The sequence below is a fragment of the Salmo salar genome, chromosome 23 (assembly GCF_965601325.2).
Source record: "Salmo salar chromosome 23, fSalSal1, whole genome shotgun sequence".
NCBI classification, from domain to species: Eukaryota; Metazoa; Chordata; class Actinopteri; order Salmoniformes; family Salmonidae; genus Salmo; species Salmo salar.
The window spans coordinates 42,645,982-42,662,055 of record NC_138313.1 but is presented as its reverse complement, the minus strand read 5'-3'; the positions used below and the strand labels follow the sequence as shown (position 1 = coordinate 42,662,055).

Sequence of the window (16,074 nt, the reverse complement as noted above, 5' to 3'; positions counted from 1 at the left end):
TTGTGAAGCTAAATATAAAGGCTGGACATAGAGATAAATGGAAGTGGGGAAAATGAAAAGAGGATTTTTGCTGTGGTCTCAGGACTGATAGGGTTTACTGGCCTCTATAGGCCTAGGCATATCTCCAGTTGTATAGCTTTGACTATTAGCATGTGTAGCCTGCATTTATCTGGTTGCATTTACATCATTTAGCAGACACTCTTATCCAGAGCAACTTACAGTAGTGAATGCATACTTTTTTTTTTTTGTACTGGCCCCCCGTGGGAATCAAACCCACAACCCTGGCGTTGCACACACCATGCTGGCATTGCAAACACCATGCTCTACCAACTGAGCCACAGGGAAGACTGGTTGTGTTTGTCAATGCTATCATATATCTACCTTTCCATATGCATGTTTCTAATATTGATGTTTCTGTTACTTCTAGAAACCACACATACAATGGAGGGTCTGGTTGGTGAGCAACATGTTATACATCTGCCTGGTTCTTATGAGATCCCCTATGGAGGGTCTGGGTCACATCACTAGCAGTCAGAGTTGACTATATAGCAGGAGAGGGCCCAGAACTGTTACATCTAGCTGTTTTTTACAGTGTGTGTGTGTGTGTGTGTGTGTGTGTGTGTGTGTGTGTGTGTGTGTGTGTGTGTGTGTGTGTGTGTGTGGTGTGTGTGTGTGTGTGTGTGTGTGTGTGCGCGTGCGTTTGTGCATGCGTTTGTGCATGCGTGCGTATACACTTTGCTCCCACTCTAAGAACTGGTCTTGGGCTCAGAAGGGAGAACATTTAGAACTTAAGACACAGGTACATTCATTATCAGTTGGCAACACAATAAGTTTCAGGAGGACGACATCACTCAGCAATGCTAACTTAGCCATCAACTGTACAAATACCACAAATCATTCTGCATGCATTTCTACAGCAGACACAATAGCTAGAACAAATACACAAAAAGAGCACTTATATGAGCTTGAAATTGGCCTTCCACCAACCTCTGAGGACAACACCTGTCTATTTCTGGAATAATCACCCTGATTAATTCATTAGTCATATCCCAGTTTACCTATATATTTATGGCCCTGCCTACACCTAACGACTTAAATTATATGAGCAAAACATATTCCACTTTATTTGGAATGGCAAACCAGACAATATTACACGGGCCTGTTTATATAATGAACATGAATTCCGATGGCAGAAATTCTTAAATATTAAAGCATAAGACCTCTCACTAATGGCTTCAATCATAACTATAGTTAAATCAGAACTGGTTCTCTATAGTTAAATCAGAACTGGTTCTCTTTAGTTAAATCAGAACTGGTTCTCTTTAGTTAAATCAGAACTGGTTCTCTACAGTTAAATCAGAACTGGTTCTCTATAGTTAAATCAGAACTGGTTCTCTATAGTTAAATCAGAACTGGTTCTCTATAGTTAAATCAGAACGGGTTCTCTATAGTTAAATCAGAACTGGTTCTCTATAGTTAAATCAGAACTGGTTCTCTATAGTTAAATCAGAACTGGTTCTCTATAGTTAAATCAGAACTGGTTCTCTATAGTTAAATCAGAACTGGTTCTCTAGTCGATTAGTAAGAATGGCTCACCCAGTGTTCAAGAATGGCCTTTTCCTTTCATTTAAGTTACAACCTCTCACTTCTGGTTATTTGAAAATGAAATCATCTCCAAAATATTGCTATTTTTAATACAAGCAATAGAAAGGTGGTTGCAATTTTAGTTTGATACACCAGAAAAGACAGAACAAATATTCCAACAAATATTATGGTTAAACTCAAATATATTATTTGATTAAAATATATGCTCAAAAAAATTAAGGGAACACTTAAACAACACAATGTAACTCCAAGTCAATCACACTTCTGTGAAATCAAACTGTCCACTTAGGAAGCAACACTGATTGACAATAAATTTCACATGCTGTGGTGCAAATGGAATAGACAACAGGTGGAAATTATAGGCAATTAACAAGACACCCCCAATAAAGGAGTGGTTCTGCAGGTGGGGACCACAGACCACTTCTCAGTTCCTATGCTTCCTGGCTGATGTTTTGGTCACTTTTGAATGCTGGCGGTGCTTTCACTCTAGTGGTAGCATGAGACGGAGTCTACAACCCACACAAGTGGCTCAGGTAGTGCAGCTCATCCAGGATGGCACATCAATGCGAGCTGTGGCAAGAAGGTTTGCTGTGTCTGTCAGCGTAGTGTCCAGAGCATGGAGGCGCTACCAGGGGACAGGCCAGTACATCAGGAGACGTGGAGGAGGCCGTAGGAGGGCAACAACCCAGCAGCAGGACCGCTACCTCCGCCTTTGTGCAAGGAGGAGCAGGAGAAGCACTGCCAGAGCCCTGCAAAATGACCTCCAGCAGGCCACAAATGTGCATGTGTCTGCTCAAACGGTCAGAAACAGACTCCATGAGGGTGGTATGAGGGCCCAACGTCCACAGGTGGGGGTTGTGCTTACAGCCCAACACCGTGCAGGACGTTTGGCATTTGCCAGAGAACACCAAGATTGGCAAATTCGCCACTGGCGCCCTGTGCTCTTCACAGATGAAAGCAGGTTCACACTGAGCACATGTGACAGACGTGACAGAGTCTGGAGACGCCGTGGAGAACGTTCTGCTGCCTGCAACATCCTCCAGCATGACCGGTTTGGCGGTGGGTCAGTCATGGTGTGGGGTGGCATTTCTTTGGGGGGCTGCACAGCCCTCCATGTGCTTGCCAGAGGTAGCCTGACTGCCGTTAGGTACCGAGATGAGATCCTCAGACCCCTTGTGAGACCATATGCTGGTGCAGTTGGCCCTGGGTTCCTCCTAATGCAAGACAATGCTAGACCTCATGTGGCTGGAGTGTGTCAGCAGTTCCTGCAAGAGGAATGCATTGATGCTATGGACTGGCCCGCCCGTTCCCCAGACCTGAATCCAATTGAGCACATCTGGGACATCATGTCTCGCTCCATCCACCAACGCCACGTTGCACCACAGACTGTCCAGGAGGAGATCCCTCAGGAGACCATCCGCCACCTCATCAGGAGCATGCCCAGGCGTTGTAGGGAGGTCATACAGGCACGTGGAGGCCACACACACTACTGAGCCTCATTTTGACTTGTTTTAAGGACATTACATCAAAGTTGGATCAGCCTGTAGTGTGGTTTTCCACTTTAATTTTGAGTGTGACTCCAAATCCAAACCTCCATGGGTTGATAAATTGGATTTCTATTGATTATTTTTGTGTGATTTTGTTGTCAGCACATTCAACTATGTAAAGAAAAAAGTATTTTATAAGATTATTTCTTTCATTCAGATCTAGGATGTGTTGTTTAAGTGTTCCCTTTATTTTTTTGAGCAGTATATATATATATTAATATTTTTTTTTTCTTAAATATATATGAAGAAAGAAAAAAAACTGCATAATCTTTGTAAATGATATCATAAATGGAAATGTCTGCTTTATCCAAAATTACATCAAACTGATTGCAGCATTACCGCAAAAAATGGAGGAGGCAAGTGGAAAAGGGAGAAGGTAAGGAACTTGTCTGTCGGCCCTGCATTACAGACCAAAATTGGCTAAAAACAATTGTGATACATAAAAAAGTACACCGGTTACATTTAAAGACAAAACATTGACAGCTGTGTCATACAGGTTGACAGCTGTGTTAAACAGGTTGACAGCTGTGTCATACAGGTTGACAGCTGTGTTATACAGGTTGACAGCTGTACCATACAGGTTGACAGCTGTACCATACAGGTTGACAGCTGTGTTATACAGGTTGACAGCTGTACCATACAGGTTGACAGCTGTGTCGTACAGGTTGACAGCTGTTTTTATACAGGTTGACAGCTGTACCATACAGGTTGACAGCTGTGTCATACAGGTTGACAGCTGTACCATACAGGTTGAGAGCTGTGTCATACAGGTTGACAGCTGTGTTATACAGGTTGACAGCTGTGTTATACAGGTTGACAGCTGTGTCGTACAGGTTGACAGCTGTGTCATGCAGGTTGACAGCTGTGTCATACAGGTTGACAGCTGTGTCGTACAGGTTGACAGCTGTGTCATGCAGGTTGACAGCTGTGCCATACAGGTTGACAGCTGTGTCATGCAGGTTGACAGCTGTACCATACAGGTTGACAGCTGTGTCATACAGGTTGACAGCTGTGTCATGCAGGTTGACAGCTGTGTCATGCAGGTTGCAAAATAGTTGGGAGATTTCTTTATGTACCGATTCCATGGCACATGGTTTATGAACTGATATACAAAACGACGCCAGATTCAAAACTTTAACTTTTTCAATTTCAATTATTATACAAAATTCTTGCAACCAATATAATGTTACACATGTGGGAGATCCAACAGAATCATTAGATCACTTGTTTTTGTACTGCCCATATGTAGCTTGTTTTTGTACTGCCCATATGTACTGTAGCTTGTTTTGGTACTGCCCATATGTACTGTAGCTTGTTTTGGTACTGCCCATATGTACTGTAGCTTGTTTTTGTACTGCCCATATATAGCTTGTTTTTGTACTGCCCATATATAGCTTGTATTGGTACTGCCCAGATGTAGCTTGTTTTGGTACTGCCCATATGTACTGTAGCTTGTTTTGGTACTGCCCATATGTAGCTTGTTTTTGGTCGCAGTCTCAGGAATGGATGAAAAATTGCTAACTCTGCAAATAGCACTGCTGTGTGATTTGAAAAGTCACAGTCAATCAATCAATAATATAATAATACTCTTAGCAAAGGTGTTTATCTTTAATATTTACAATCTGTAGAAACTGTGAGATTAGAAAGGTTCAGAACATTAGAAATATATATGGCAAATAGAAATCAAAACTGGATGGTCTTCAGCGGTAGATGGGAGGGGTTGAGGGTAGCTGAGGGATGGGAGTAAAAACAAACAAAAGATAACTAATGTCAAATATAGTGTCTGTGAAATGTATGTACTATGTATAAGCTGGAAGTGGAAGCCTAAGGTTTCTGTCCATTAGTTTACTCCAGTTAGGGGAGTGGTGGTAGGGTTCGGGGAAATTAATAAAAAAGGAAAATATATTTAAGGTTATGTTTTCAAAATATATGTATGGGGTATTGGAAATTATGCAGACAATTACGCTGATACAAGCCACAATCTATCTGCAATATTAAAGCTGATTTATCCCGTGCCCCCTCTCCCAAAAAACATTACAAACAAGACAATAATAAAAACAAATATTATAATCATATTATTTGATTTAAACACATCTTCCCCAGATATCCTGTCCATTTCCTCCTTGCAGATCTCTTTCAGGTCAGAGACGTATTTCTTCGCATGTTTAAATGTGATATTGATGCTGGGTATGGCCTCAGATCCAGGAGGAACACAGAGAGACTGGAAACTCTATGATGTTGAGAAAGACAAAGGTTATTTGATTTCAAACACATACCACAGGTAAAGAGATCTAGAGATAGCCATTGAAAAGCAATTTGTTTGTGACATTTAAGTTAGTGTCACCTGGAGGAAATGGATGTGATCCTCTGTGTGTGAAAGCTGCTTTAGTTCAGTATCTCTCCTCTTCAACTCAGCCACTTCCTGTTCCAGCTGCTGCAGTCGCCTTTTAGCTCGACTCACTTCAGCCTTCACCTGGGCACTGATCAGCTCATTCACCTCAGAGCGCCTTCTCTCAATGAAGAGGATCAGCTCAGTTAAGGTCCTCTCACTGTCAGACAATTCCTCTTGTGCAGAGCGCTGTTAGGACAGAGGTGAGGGGGGACATTTCCACCTCCCTATTAACTTATCTCTCATCAGGACCCCAGACAGCCTGAATATAATGAAAGTATAGTTGGTCCCATCCTCACCTTCAGAGAGTCCACAGCCTGTCTCAGCTCCTGCATCTCCTTCTCTCTCTCCTGGATTCTCAGCATGGATTTCAGACTGTTTTCCCCCATCTGCTTCTGCAGATGTCACGTCCTGGCCAGTATATAAGGTTAATTGTTTTGTAGTTTGGTCAGGGCGTGGCAGGGGGTATTTGTTTTATGTGGTTCGGGGTGGTGTGTTTTGTGTAAAGGGTGTTTGATTTAGTAATTCCGGGTTTTGGTTTATGTTTAGTATTCTATGGTTAGTCTAGGTTGTGTGTTTCTATGTTTGGTTGATTGGGGTTGGGACTCTCAGTTGAAGGCAGGTGTTGTCTATCTGCCTTTGATTGAGAGTTCCATATATTAGGGTGTGTTTGTATGTGTGATTTGTGGGTGATTGTTCTGTGTTTCGCCTTGTGCCTTACCAGACTGTTTTTGTTGATCGTTCGTGTTTTTGTTATTTTGTATGTTCGTTTTGAAAGATAATTAAAAATCAAGATGAGCATTCACGTACCTGCTGCGTTTTGGTCCTCATTCACCGACAACAACTGTGACAGAATCACCCACCACCAAAGGACCAAGCAGCAGAGGAAGGAGCAGACGGAGTTCGAGTTGGACTGGCGGGAGAAGTGGACTTGGGAGGAAGTTCTGGACGGGGCCGGACCCTGGCATCAGGCTGGGGATTATCGACGCCCGCAGGGGGAAATTGAGGCAGCCAAGGCAGAGAGGCGGTGGTACGAGGCCAAGTACGCGCTGAAGGAGAAGCACGAGAGGCACCCCCAAGAAAATTTTGGGGGGGGGCACACGGGTAGTTTGGCTAGGCGTAAGAAGAGCCGGAAGCCAGCTACTCGTGGTTATATGGAGGAGCGTATGGGGTGGAGAGCGCTATGTTTCGCTGAGGAGCGCACTATCTCACCCATACGCACGCACAGTCCGGTGCGCGTTATTCCAGCCCCTCGCAGGTGCCGTGCTAGAGCGGGCATCCAGCCTGGTAGGAGGATGCCTGCGCAGCGCATCTGGTCGCCGGTACGCCTCCGAGGACCAGGCTACCCAACTCCCGCTCTACGCACGGCTACCATCAGGCCCCTGCACAGCCCAGTCTGCCCTGTACGAGCACCCCGCTCGTACAGGGCTACTAGTTCCATCCAGCCAAGGCGGGTTGTGCAGGAGGTAAGATCTAGACCGGCTGTGCGCCTCCATAGCCCTGGGTTTCCAGCTCCTGTCTCTCGTGCGGACCCGGAAGTGCGTCAACCCAGTCCGACTCGTCCTGTTCCCGCTCCCCGCACTAGCCTGGAGGTGCGTGTACATAATCTGGTAATCCCAGTACCAGCACCACGCACCAGGCTACAAGTGCGTCAACCCAGCCTCGCCAGTCAACAGTCTTCATCAGAGCTGCCCGCCAGTCAACAGTCATCGTCAGAGCTGCCCGCCAGTCAACAGTCATCGTCAGAGCTGCCCGCCAGTCAACAGTCATCGTCAGAGCTGCCCGCCAGTCAACAGTCATCGTCAGAGCTGCCCGCCAGTCAACAGTCATCGTCAGAGCTGCCCGCCAGTCAACAGTCATCGTCAGAGCTGCCCGCCAGTCAACAGTCATCGTCAGAGCTGCCCGCCAGTCAACAGTCATCGTCAGAGCTGCCCGCCAGTCAACAGTCATCGTCAGAGCTGCCCGCCAGTCAACAGTCATCGTCAGAGCTGCCCGCCAGTCAACAGTCATCGTCAGAGCTGCCCGCCAGTCAACAGTCATCGTCAGAGCTGCCCGCCAGTCAACAGTCATCGTCAGAGCTGCCCGCCAGTCAACAGTCGTCAGAGCTGCCCGCCAGTCAACAGTCGCCAGAGAGGTCAGACTGCGCTGAACTGCCGGAGTGGCCAGACTGCGCTGAACTGCCGGAGTGGCCAGACTGCGCTGAACTGCCGGAGTGGCCAGACTGCGCTGAACTGCCGGAGTGGCCAGACTGCGCTGAACTGCCGGAGTGGCCAGACTGCGCTGAACTGCCGGAGTGGCCAGACTGCGCTGAACTGCCGGAGTGGCCAGACTGCGCTGAACTGCCGGAGTGGCCAGACTGCGCTGAACTGCCGGAGTGGCCAGACTGCGCTGAACTGCCGGAGTGGCCAGACTGCGCTGAACTGCCGGAGTGGCCAGACTGCGCTGAACTGCCGGAGTGGCCAGACTGCGCTGAACTGCCGGAGTGGCCAGACTGCGCTGAACTGCCGGAGTGGCCAGACTGCGCTGAACTGCCGGAGTGGCCAGACTGCGCTGAACTGCCGGAGTGGCCAGACTGCCCTGAACTGCCGGAGTGGCCAGACTGCCCTGAACTGCCGGAGTGGCCAGACTGCCCTGAACTGCCGGAGTGGCCAGACTGCCCTGAACTGCCGGAGTGGCCAGACTGCCCTGAACTGCCGGAGTGGCCAGACTGCCCTGAACTGCCGGAGTGGCCAGACTGCCCTGAACTGCCGGAGTGGCCAGACTGCCCTGAACTGCCGGAGTGGCCAGACTGCCCTGAACTGCCGGAGTGGCCAGACTGCCCTGAACTGCCGGAGTGGCCAGACTGCCCAGACTGTCCCGAATTGCCAGACTGCCCAGACTGTCCCGAATTGCCAGACTGCCCAGACTGTCCCGAATTGCCAGACTGCCCAGACTGTCCCGAATTGCCAGACTGCCCAGACTGTCCCGAATTGCCAGACTGCCCCGACTGCCCCCCGGCGATGCCAGAGTGGCCCGACAGCCTGGAACGGCCGGAGCCAGAGCCACCTCCAGAAATAGGTGGGTTGGGGAGGGGGGGTGTAGCACAGTGCCGTCGTTGACGGCAGCCACCCTCCCTTCCCTCCCTTTAGAAAAGGGGACTTTTTGTTGGTGTTGCTTGGGATTATTTTTTGTTAAGGTGCTTCTGGGGTAGCACCTTTAAGGGGGGGGTACTGTCACGTCCTGGCCAGTATATAAGGTTAATTGTTTTGTAGTTTGGTCAGGGCGTGGCAGGGGGTATTTGTTTTATGTGGTTCGGGGTGGTGTGTTTTGTGTAAAGGGTGTTTGATTTAGTAATTCCGGGTTTTGGTTTATGTTTAGTATTCTATGGTTAGTCTAGGTTGTGTGTTTCTATGTTTGGTTGATTGGGGTTGGGACTCTCAGTTGAAGGCAGGTGTTGTCTATCTGCCTTTGATTGAGAGTTCCATATATTAGGGTGTGTTTGTATGTGTGATTTGTGGGTGATTGTTCTGTGTTTCGCCTTGTGCCTTACCAGACTGTTTTTGTTGATCGTTCGTGTTTTTGTTATTTTGTATGTTCGTTTTGAAAGATAATTAAAAATCAAGATGAGCATTCACGTACCTGCTGCGTTTTGGTCCTCATTCACCGACAACAACTGTGACAGAATCACCCACCACCAAAGGACCAAGCAGCAGAGGAAGGAGCAGACGGAGTTCGAGTTGGACTGGCGGGAGAAGTGGACTTGGGAGGAAGTTCTGGACGGGGCCGGACCCTGGCATCAGGCTGGGGATTATCGACGCCCGCAGGGGGAAATTGAGGCAGCCAAGGCAGAGAGGCGGTGGTACGAGGCCAAGTACGCGCTGAAGGAGAAGCACGAGAGGCACCCCCAAGAAAATTTTGGGGGGGGGCACACGGGTAGTTTGGCTAGGCGTAAGAAGAGCCGGAAGCCAGCTACTCGTGGTTATATGGAGGAGCGTATGGGGTGGAGAGCGCTATGTTTCGCTGAGGAGCGCACTATCTCACCCATACGCACGCACAGTCCGGTGCGCGTTATTCCAGCCCCTCGCAGGTGCCGTGCTAGAGCGGGCATCCAGCCTGGTAGGAGGATGCCTGCGCAGCGCATCTGGTCGCCGGTACGCCTCCGAGGACCAGGCTACCCAACTCCCGCTCTACGCACGGCTACCATCAGGCCCCTGCACAGCCCAGTCTGCCCTGTACGAGCACCCCGCTCGTACAGGGCTACTAGTTCCATCCAGCCAAGGCGGGTTGTGCAGGAGGTAAGATCTAGACCGGCTGTGCGCCTCCATAGCCCTGGGTTTCCAGCTCCTGTCTCTCGTGCGGACCCGGAAGTGCGTCAACCCAGTCCGACTCGTCCTGTTCCCGCTCCCCGCACTAGCCTGGAGGTGCGTGTACATAATCTGGTAATCCCAGTACCAGCACCACGCACCAGGCTACAAGTGCGTCAACCCAGCCTCGCCAGTCAACAGTCTTCATCAGAGCTGCCCGCCAGTCAACAGTCATCGTCAGAGCTGCCCGCCAGTCAACAGTCATCGTCAGAGCTGCCCGCCAGTCAACAGTCATCGTCAGAGCTGCCCGCCAGTCAACAGTCATCGTCAGAGCTGCCCGCCAGTCAACAGTCATCGTCAGAGCTGCCCGCCAGTCAACAGTCATCGTCAGAGCTGCCCGCCAGTCAACAGTCATCGTCAGAGCTGCCCGCCAGTCAACAGTCATCGTCAGAGCTGCCCGCCAGTCAACAGTCATCGTCAGAGCTGCCCGCCAGTCAACAGTCATCGTCAGAGCTGCCCGCCAGTCAACAGTCATCGTCAGAGCTGCCCGCCAGTCAACAGTCATCGTCAGAGCTGCCCGCCAGTCAACAGTCATCGTCAGAGCTGCCCGCCAGTCAACAGTCGTCAGAGCTGCCCGCCAGTCAACAGTCGCCAGAGAGGTCAGACTGCGCTGAACTGCCGGAGTGGCCAGACTGCGCTGAACTGCCGGAGTGGCCAGACTGCGCTGAACTGCCGGAGTGGCCAGACTGCGCTGAACTGCCGGAGTGGCCAGACTGCGCTGAACTGCCGGAGTGGCCAGACTGCGCTGAACTGCCGGAGTGGCCAGACTGCGCTGAACTGCCGGAGTGGCCAGACTGCGCTGAACTGCCGGAGTGGCCAGACTGCGCTGAACTGCCGGAGTGGCCAGACTGCGCTGAACTGCCGGAGTGGCCAGACTGCGCTGAACTGCCGGAGTGGCCAGACTGCGCTGAACTGCCGGAGTGGCCAGACTGCGCTGAACTGCCGGAGTGGCCAGACTGCGCTGAACTGCCGGAGTGGCCAGACTGCGCTGAACTGCCGGAGTGGCCAGACTGCGCTGAACTGCCGGAGTGGCCAGACTGCGCTGAACTGCCGGAGTGGCCAGACTGCGCTGAACTGCCGGACTGGCCAGACTGCCCTGAACTGCCGGAGTGGCCAGACTGCCCTGAACTGCCGGAGTGGCCAGACTGCCCTGAACTGCCGGAGTGGCCAGACTGCCCTGAACTGCCGGAGTGGCCAGACTGCCCTGAACTGCCGGAGTGGCCAGACTGCCCTGAACTGCCGGAGTGGCCAGACTGCCCTGAACTGCCGGAGTGGCCAGACTGCCCTGAACTGCCGGAGTGGCCAGACTGCCCTGAACTGCCGGAGTGGCCAGACTGCCCTGAACTGCCGGAGTGGCCAGACTGCCCAGACTGTCCCGAATTGCCAGACTGCCCAGACTGTCCCGAATTGCCAGACTGCCCAGACTGTCCCGAATTGCCAGACTGCCCAGACTGTCCCGAATTGCCAGACTGCCCAGACTGTCCCGAATTGCCAGACTGCCCCGACTGCCCCCCGGCGATGCCAGAGTGGCCCGACAGCCTGGAACGGCCGGAGCCAGAGCCACCTCCAGAAATAGGTGGGTTGGGGAGGGGGGGTGTAGCACAGTGCCGTCGTTGACGGCAGCCACCCTCCCTTCCCTCCCTTTAGAAAAGGGGACTTTTTGTTGGTGTTGCTTGGGATTATTTTTTGTTAAGGTGCTTCTGGGGTAGCACCTTTAAGGGGGGGGTACTGTCACGTCCTGGCCAGTATATAAGGTTAATTGTTTTGTAGTTTGGTCAGGGCGTGGCAGGGGGTATTTGTTTTATGTGGTTCGGGGTGGTGTGTTTTGTGTAAAGGGTGTTTGATTTAGTAATTCCGGGTTTTGGTTTATGTTTAGTATTCTATGGTTAGTCTAGGTTGTGTGTTTCTATGTTTGGTTGATTGGGGTTGGGACTCTCAGTTGAAGGCAGGTGTTGTCTATCTGCCTTTGATTGAGAGTTCCATATATTAGGGTGTGTTTGTATGTGTGATTTGTGGGTGATTGTTCTGTGTTTCGCCTTGTGCCTTACCAGACTGTTTTTGTTGATCGTTCGTGTTTTTGTTATTTTGTATGTTCGTTTTGAAAGATAATTAAAAATCAAGATGAGCATTCACGTACCTGCTGCGTTTTGGTCCTCATTCACCGACAACAACTGTGACAGCAGAGAACATTATCAGACCAATAAATCACTAACTATCAGGTAGGCTACTGTGCATCTGACAAGGTACCCAGAAAGCAAAATGGCGTAAAAAGGGTTGAAAAAGCATCTTTTCCTGATGTTGAAACCACATTCACTTTCAGTTCTGAAGGAACAGTTCATGGAACAGAACTCATTTTTAGAGGATCGGAAACAGAACCGGGAACGAAAGCGATCTGTAGTGTTCCAGAACAGAACTGTTATTAATGCAATTCCATGAAAGGTTTGCATCAATGTTCCATCACGTTTTGGGGCACAGAGCAAATTTTAAGTCTTGTGAGCAGAAACGTGCAACGTCCGGCGCGCATTTACAGTGAACACTGAGGCGGTACCCTTACAGTTTTAGACAGTCGCACAATGCATTGTGGCTACTGTCTGAGCATAATGTAAGTCTACTAACAAAATCAATGGAGCAAATCCCATAACATACAGTAGCCTATATGTGGTGTTCAATGCAGGTCTACATTGCATGAAATGTTTTTACATTATGAAGGGCTTGACATTAATTAACAATGCTTTACTTGGTCTGTAACACTGTGGGCCAAATAGGTGACTGTAAATACCATTGTATTGTGTTCTATGATACAAGAAACAGGGGTACAAAATAAAATGTATTATTATCACCACACAGAGAATTAGACAATGTAGGTTACCCCTCTGCCTATTGGCTTACTTGCATATTCAAGCCTGTATCAAAATATAACACTGCCCCTTTAATTTTGACATAATCTTTCTACCTGATTGGCTTTATAAAGGTAGCTTGACATGTAGCCTATACATTTTGTGCTGCTGTAGGAAGCAGTAACTCCCCATTGCTGACCTATAGCTATCTATAACTAGGCTAATAACTCGCTAACTAGCAAAGAATTTCAACAAATGTGCACACGCGCTTCCTGCGCTCTGATCTGACATGAACTGATCTGAAAAGCAGACTCAATCTTGCATAGTTAGATTTGTTTTGGTTTGTTGCGTTGAAAAGGGGCTGATATAATGTTGATTCGATCACAGAATAAATGTTGATCTATATAGTGCAAACTATTATCCTGGAGGAAGAGCGCGGGCGCGGCGCAAGTGCGCAGTTTAGAGGGGACATTGGATAGCACACCTTCCACTTTATTTTCCATAGATCGCATAGCCCCACGTTGATTATCTCTTACATAATATACAGCAATATATGGTGCATAATAATTTTCTGTAATGTAATACTATGTGTGTGTGGGTAATCATGTTCTTTTTTGTTCCTAAATAATTTCTAATGTCTAGTATATCATTCTGTAATTCAGTGAAGTTATGATGCTAGTAATAGCCCAAGCACGTTCTTATTCACGTCATGTCATTGTGTTCAGCGATTCAAGCCAAGCCCCCTCCATGTCCACCCCTCTCTCGCTCTCTCCCCACCCTTGAAATCTCTCGCCAGCCTATCAGATGAGACATTTCTTTTTAAACAAAAATACTTTACATACATAAACGTTTTGCCACACGAACTACGTGTGATTCGCTCTATTCTTCTTACACCTATTCTCACTCACTGGTCTGGATGCCAGGCTAAAAGAGATGAACACATCTTTAAATGCATTGTGTGATATTTGACTGTTCCCATCTTTACCTGTTTCTCAGTCCTCTCTGCTGCAGCTGACACTGTATCATGGCCTTTATGTTCATCCATTGTACACAGATAACAGATACACTGCTGATCGGTACGACAGTAAACCTCCAGCAGTTTGTCATGATGAGAGCAGATCTTCTCCTGTAGTTGTCCAGTGGCATCAATCAACTTGTGTTTTTTTCCTCGGTTGAGGTCATTGTGAAGTTTGAGGTGAGTATCACAGTAAGAGGCCAGACACATCAGGCAAGACTTGACAGCTTTGAGTTTTCTCCCAGTGCAGCTGTCACACCCCACATCTAAAGGTCCAGCATAACAGTGAGCAGGAGCAGCCTGGAGTCCTGTCTTCTTCAGTTTCTCCACCACCTCAGCCAGCACAGTGCTCCTGTTCAGAACAGGCCTTGGGATAAAGGTTTGTCTGCACTGTGGACAGCTGTAAAAGCCTTTCAGATCATCCTGATCCCAGCTTTCTTTAATACAGCCCATACAGTAACTGTGTCCACAGGGAGTAGTCACCGGATCCTTCAGTAGATCCAGACAGATTGAACAGGTCATCAAATCCATATCTGCAAAATGTGCTTCTGCCATTGTGAAACGCCCTATCAGACTGAGCAGCAGATTCCCAGAGATAAGTTTCGTTTCCTGGTTTAACGGTTTGTTCTGAGCAGTAGGAGTGGCTTCCCTTGAATCTGGGCTTTCTGCCTGGTTCTTTGTCTGAACTGGGATATCAGACAGTCTGGCCAGCAGAGGGCATATGTAGTGGAGGTCTTTGGACAACATTTACACAACACAGCTATGAACAATAATATACAGTGATATACAGGAATGTATGCAATAATGTACAGTAATGTTATAGTGTGTGATGACTGTCTTGGGCTGCACCCCCCCCACATACCACCACTTTCATATAGTTTTCGTGTTCTATTAAACTGAGGCACATGTTTTACATTGTTCCATCATCACTCAGTACCACAGGAGGTTTGTAGCACCTTAATTGGGGAGGACAGGCTCATAGTAATGGCTGGAATGGATTTAATGGAATGGTAATTTAACACATCAAACACGTGGTTTCCATGTGTTTGATCCCATTCCATTGACTCCATTCCAGCCATTGTTGAGCCGTCCTCCCCCAGCAGCCTCCTTTATATAGTTTTAGTTTTCTATTCAACTGAGGCACATGTTTAACTTTGTTCCATCATCACTCAGTACCCATGTCTTTGTTCCATCATCACTCAGTACCCATGTCTTTGTTCCATCATCACTCAGTACCCATGTCTCTTAGTTCTGATGGATTAGTTTCTCAATGAAGACATCTCTGTCCAACACTATTTCTCATCTTCAGCCACCATCTCTGCTTGTGTCTTTTTTGATGTTGTGGTCATAGCTGAGTGGTTGTGGAGGTGGAGAGGCAGGGTGTGGTGGTGGTGGTAGGAGAGCTATTGACACGACATAGACTAAATACATTGTTAAACTGGATAGAGATCAAACATTTGATAAACATCTGACGACAGTGTTATCAGGAAAGGCTAGGCTCTGGGACTAAGGAATTGCACACAACAGACATTACACTGTGCTTGATTTTCCACTGCAATCTTGTGATTCAAAATTGACAGAAATCCACACTTGTCCTGAAAATGTTTGTTTGTATCAGGGCCTAAAGACAGTTGAATGGAGCAGTCAGCAGCGGCCCCCGACTAGGTCTGAACATGATATAAAACTATTACAGTCATAATCATAATCAATGTGAGTAACTCAGTGAAATGCAGCTTGATGGGCCTTTATTAACCTTTAGATGCACAGAACGCTGTATGGATTGGTGATCAGATAACTGTCAAACATGTCGATGTCTCCAATGTTTCATAACTGTGTAATGAACACTGTCAGAGGAAAGAGGAGAGTGCAGGCAGAGCCATGTATTTAGACAAGAAACATGTCAGCAACATTTATTCTGTGAAAGTAAATAAAATGTACGATCTCCGAATAAAAAATGTTTTGGGAGGTTCATTCACCTGAATGGGTCTACCTGAGCCTGAAGGTTCATTCACCTGAGTCTACCTGAGCCTGAAGGTTCATTCACCTGAGTCTACCTGAGCCTGAAGGTTCATTCACCTGAGTCTACCTGAGCCTGAAGGTTCATTCACCTGAATGGGTCTACCTGAGCCTGAAGGTTCATTCACCTGAGTCTACCTGAGCCTGAAGGTTCATTCACCTGAGTCTACCTGAGCCTGAAGGTTCATTCACCTGAATGGGTCTACCTGAGCCTGAAGGTTCATTCACCTGAGTCTACCTGAGCCTGAAGGTTCATTCTCCTGAGTCTACCTGAGCCTGAAGGTTCATTCACCTGAGTCTACCTGAGCCTGAAGGTTCATTC

General features: G+C 48.2%; 1 protein-coding gene across 1 annotated transcript in view; it reads right to left on the bottom strand.

Moving 5' to 3' along the window:
• Positions 1–14,339, bottom strand: part of LOC106584676 (tripartite motif-containing protein 16) — a 37,745-nt gene extending 23,406 nt beyond the window's left edge. Inside the window, exon 1 of the mRNA XM_082968142.1 lies at positions 13,707–14,339. Coding sequence (XP_082824268.1) covers positions 13,707–14,291 — 585 coding nt within the window. The 5' untranslated portion in view covers positions 14,292–14,339. The remainder of the gene's footprint in view (positions 1–13,706) is intronic.
• Positions 14,340–16,074: the final 1,735 nt, after the last annotated feature.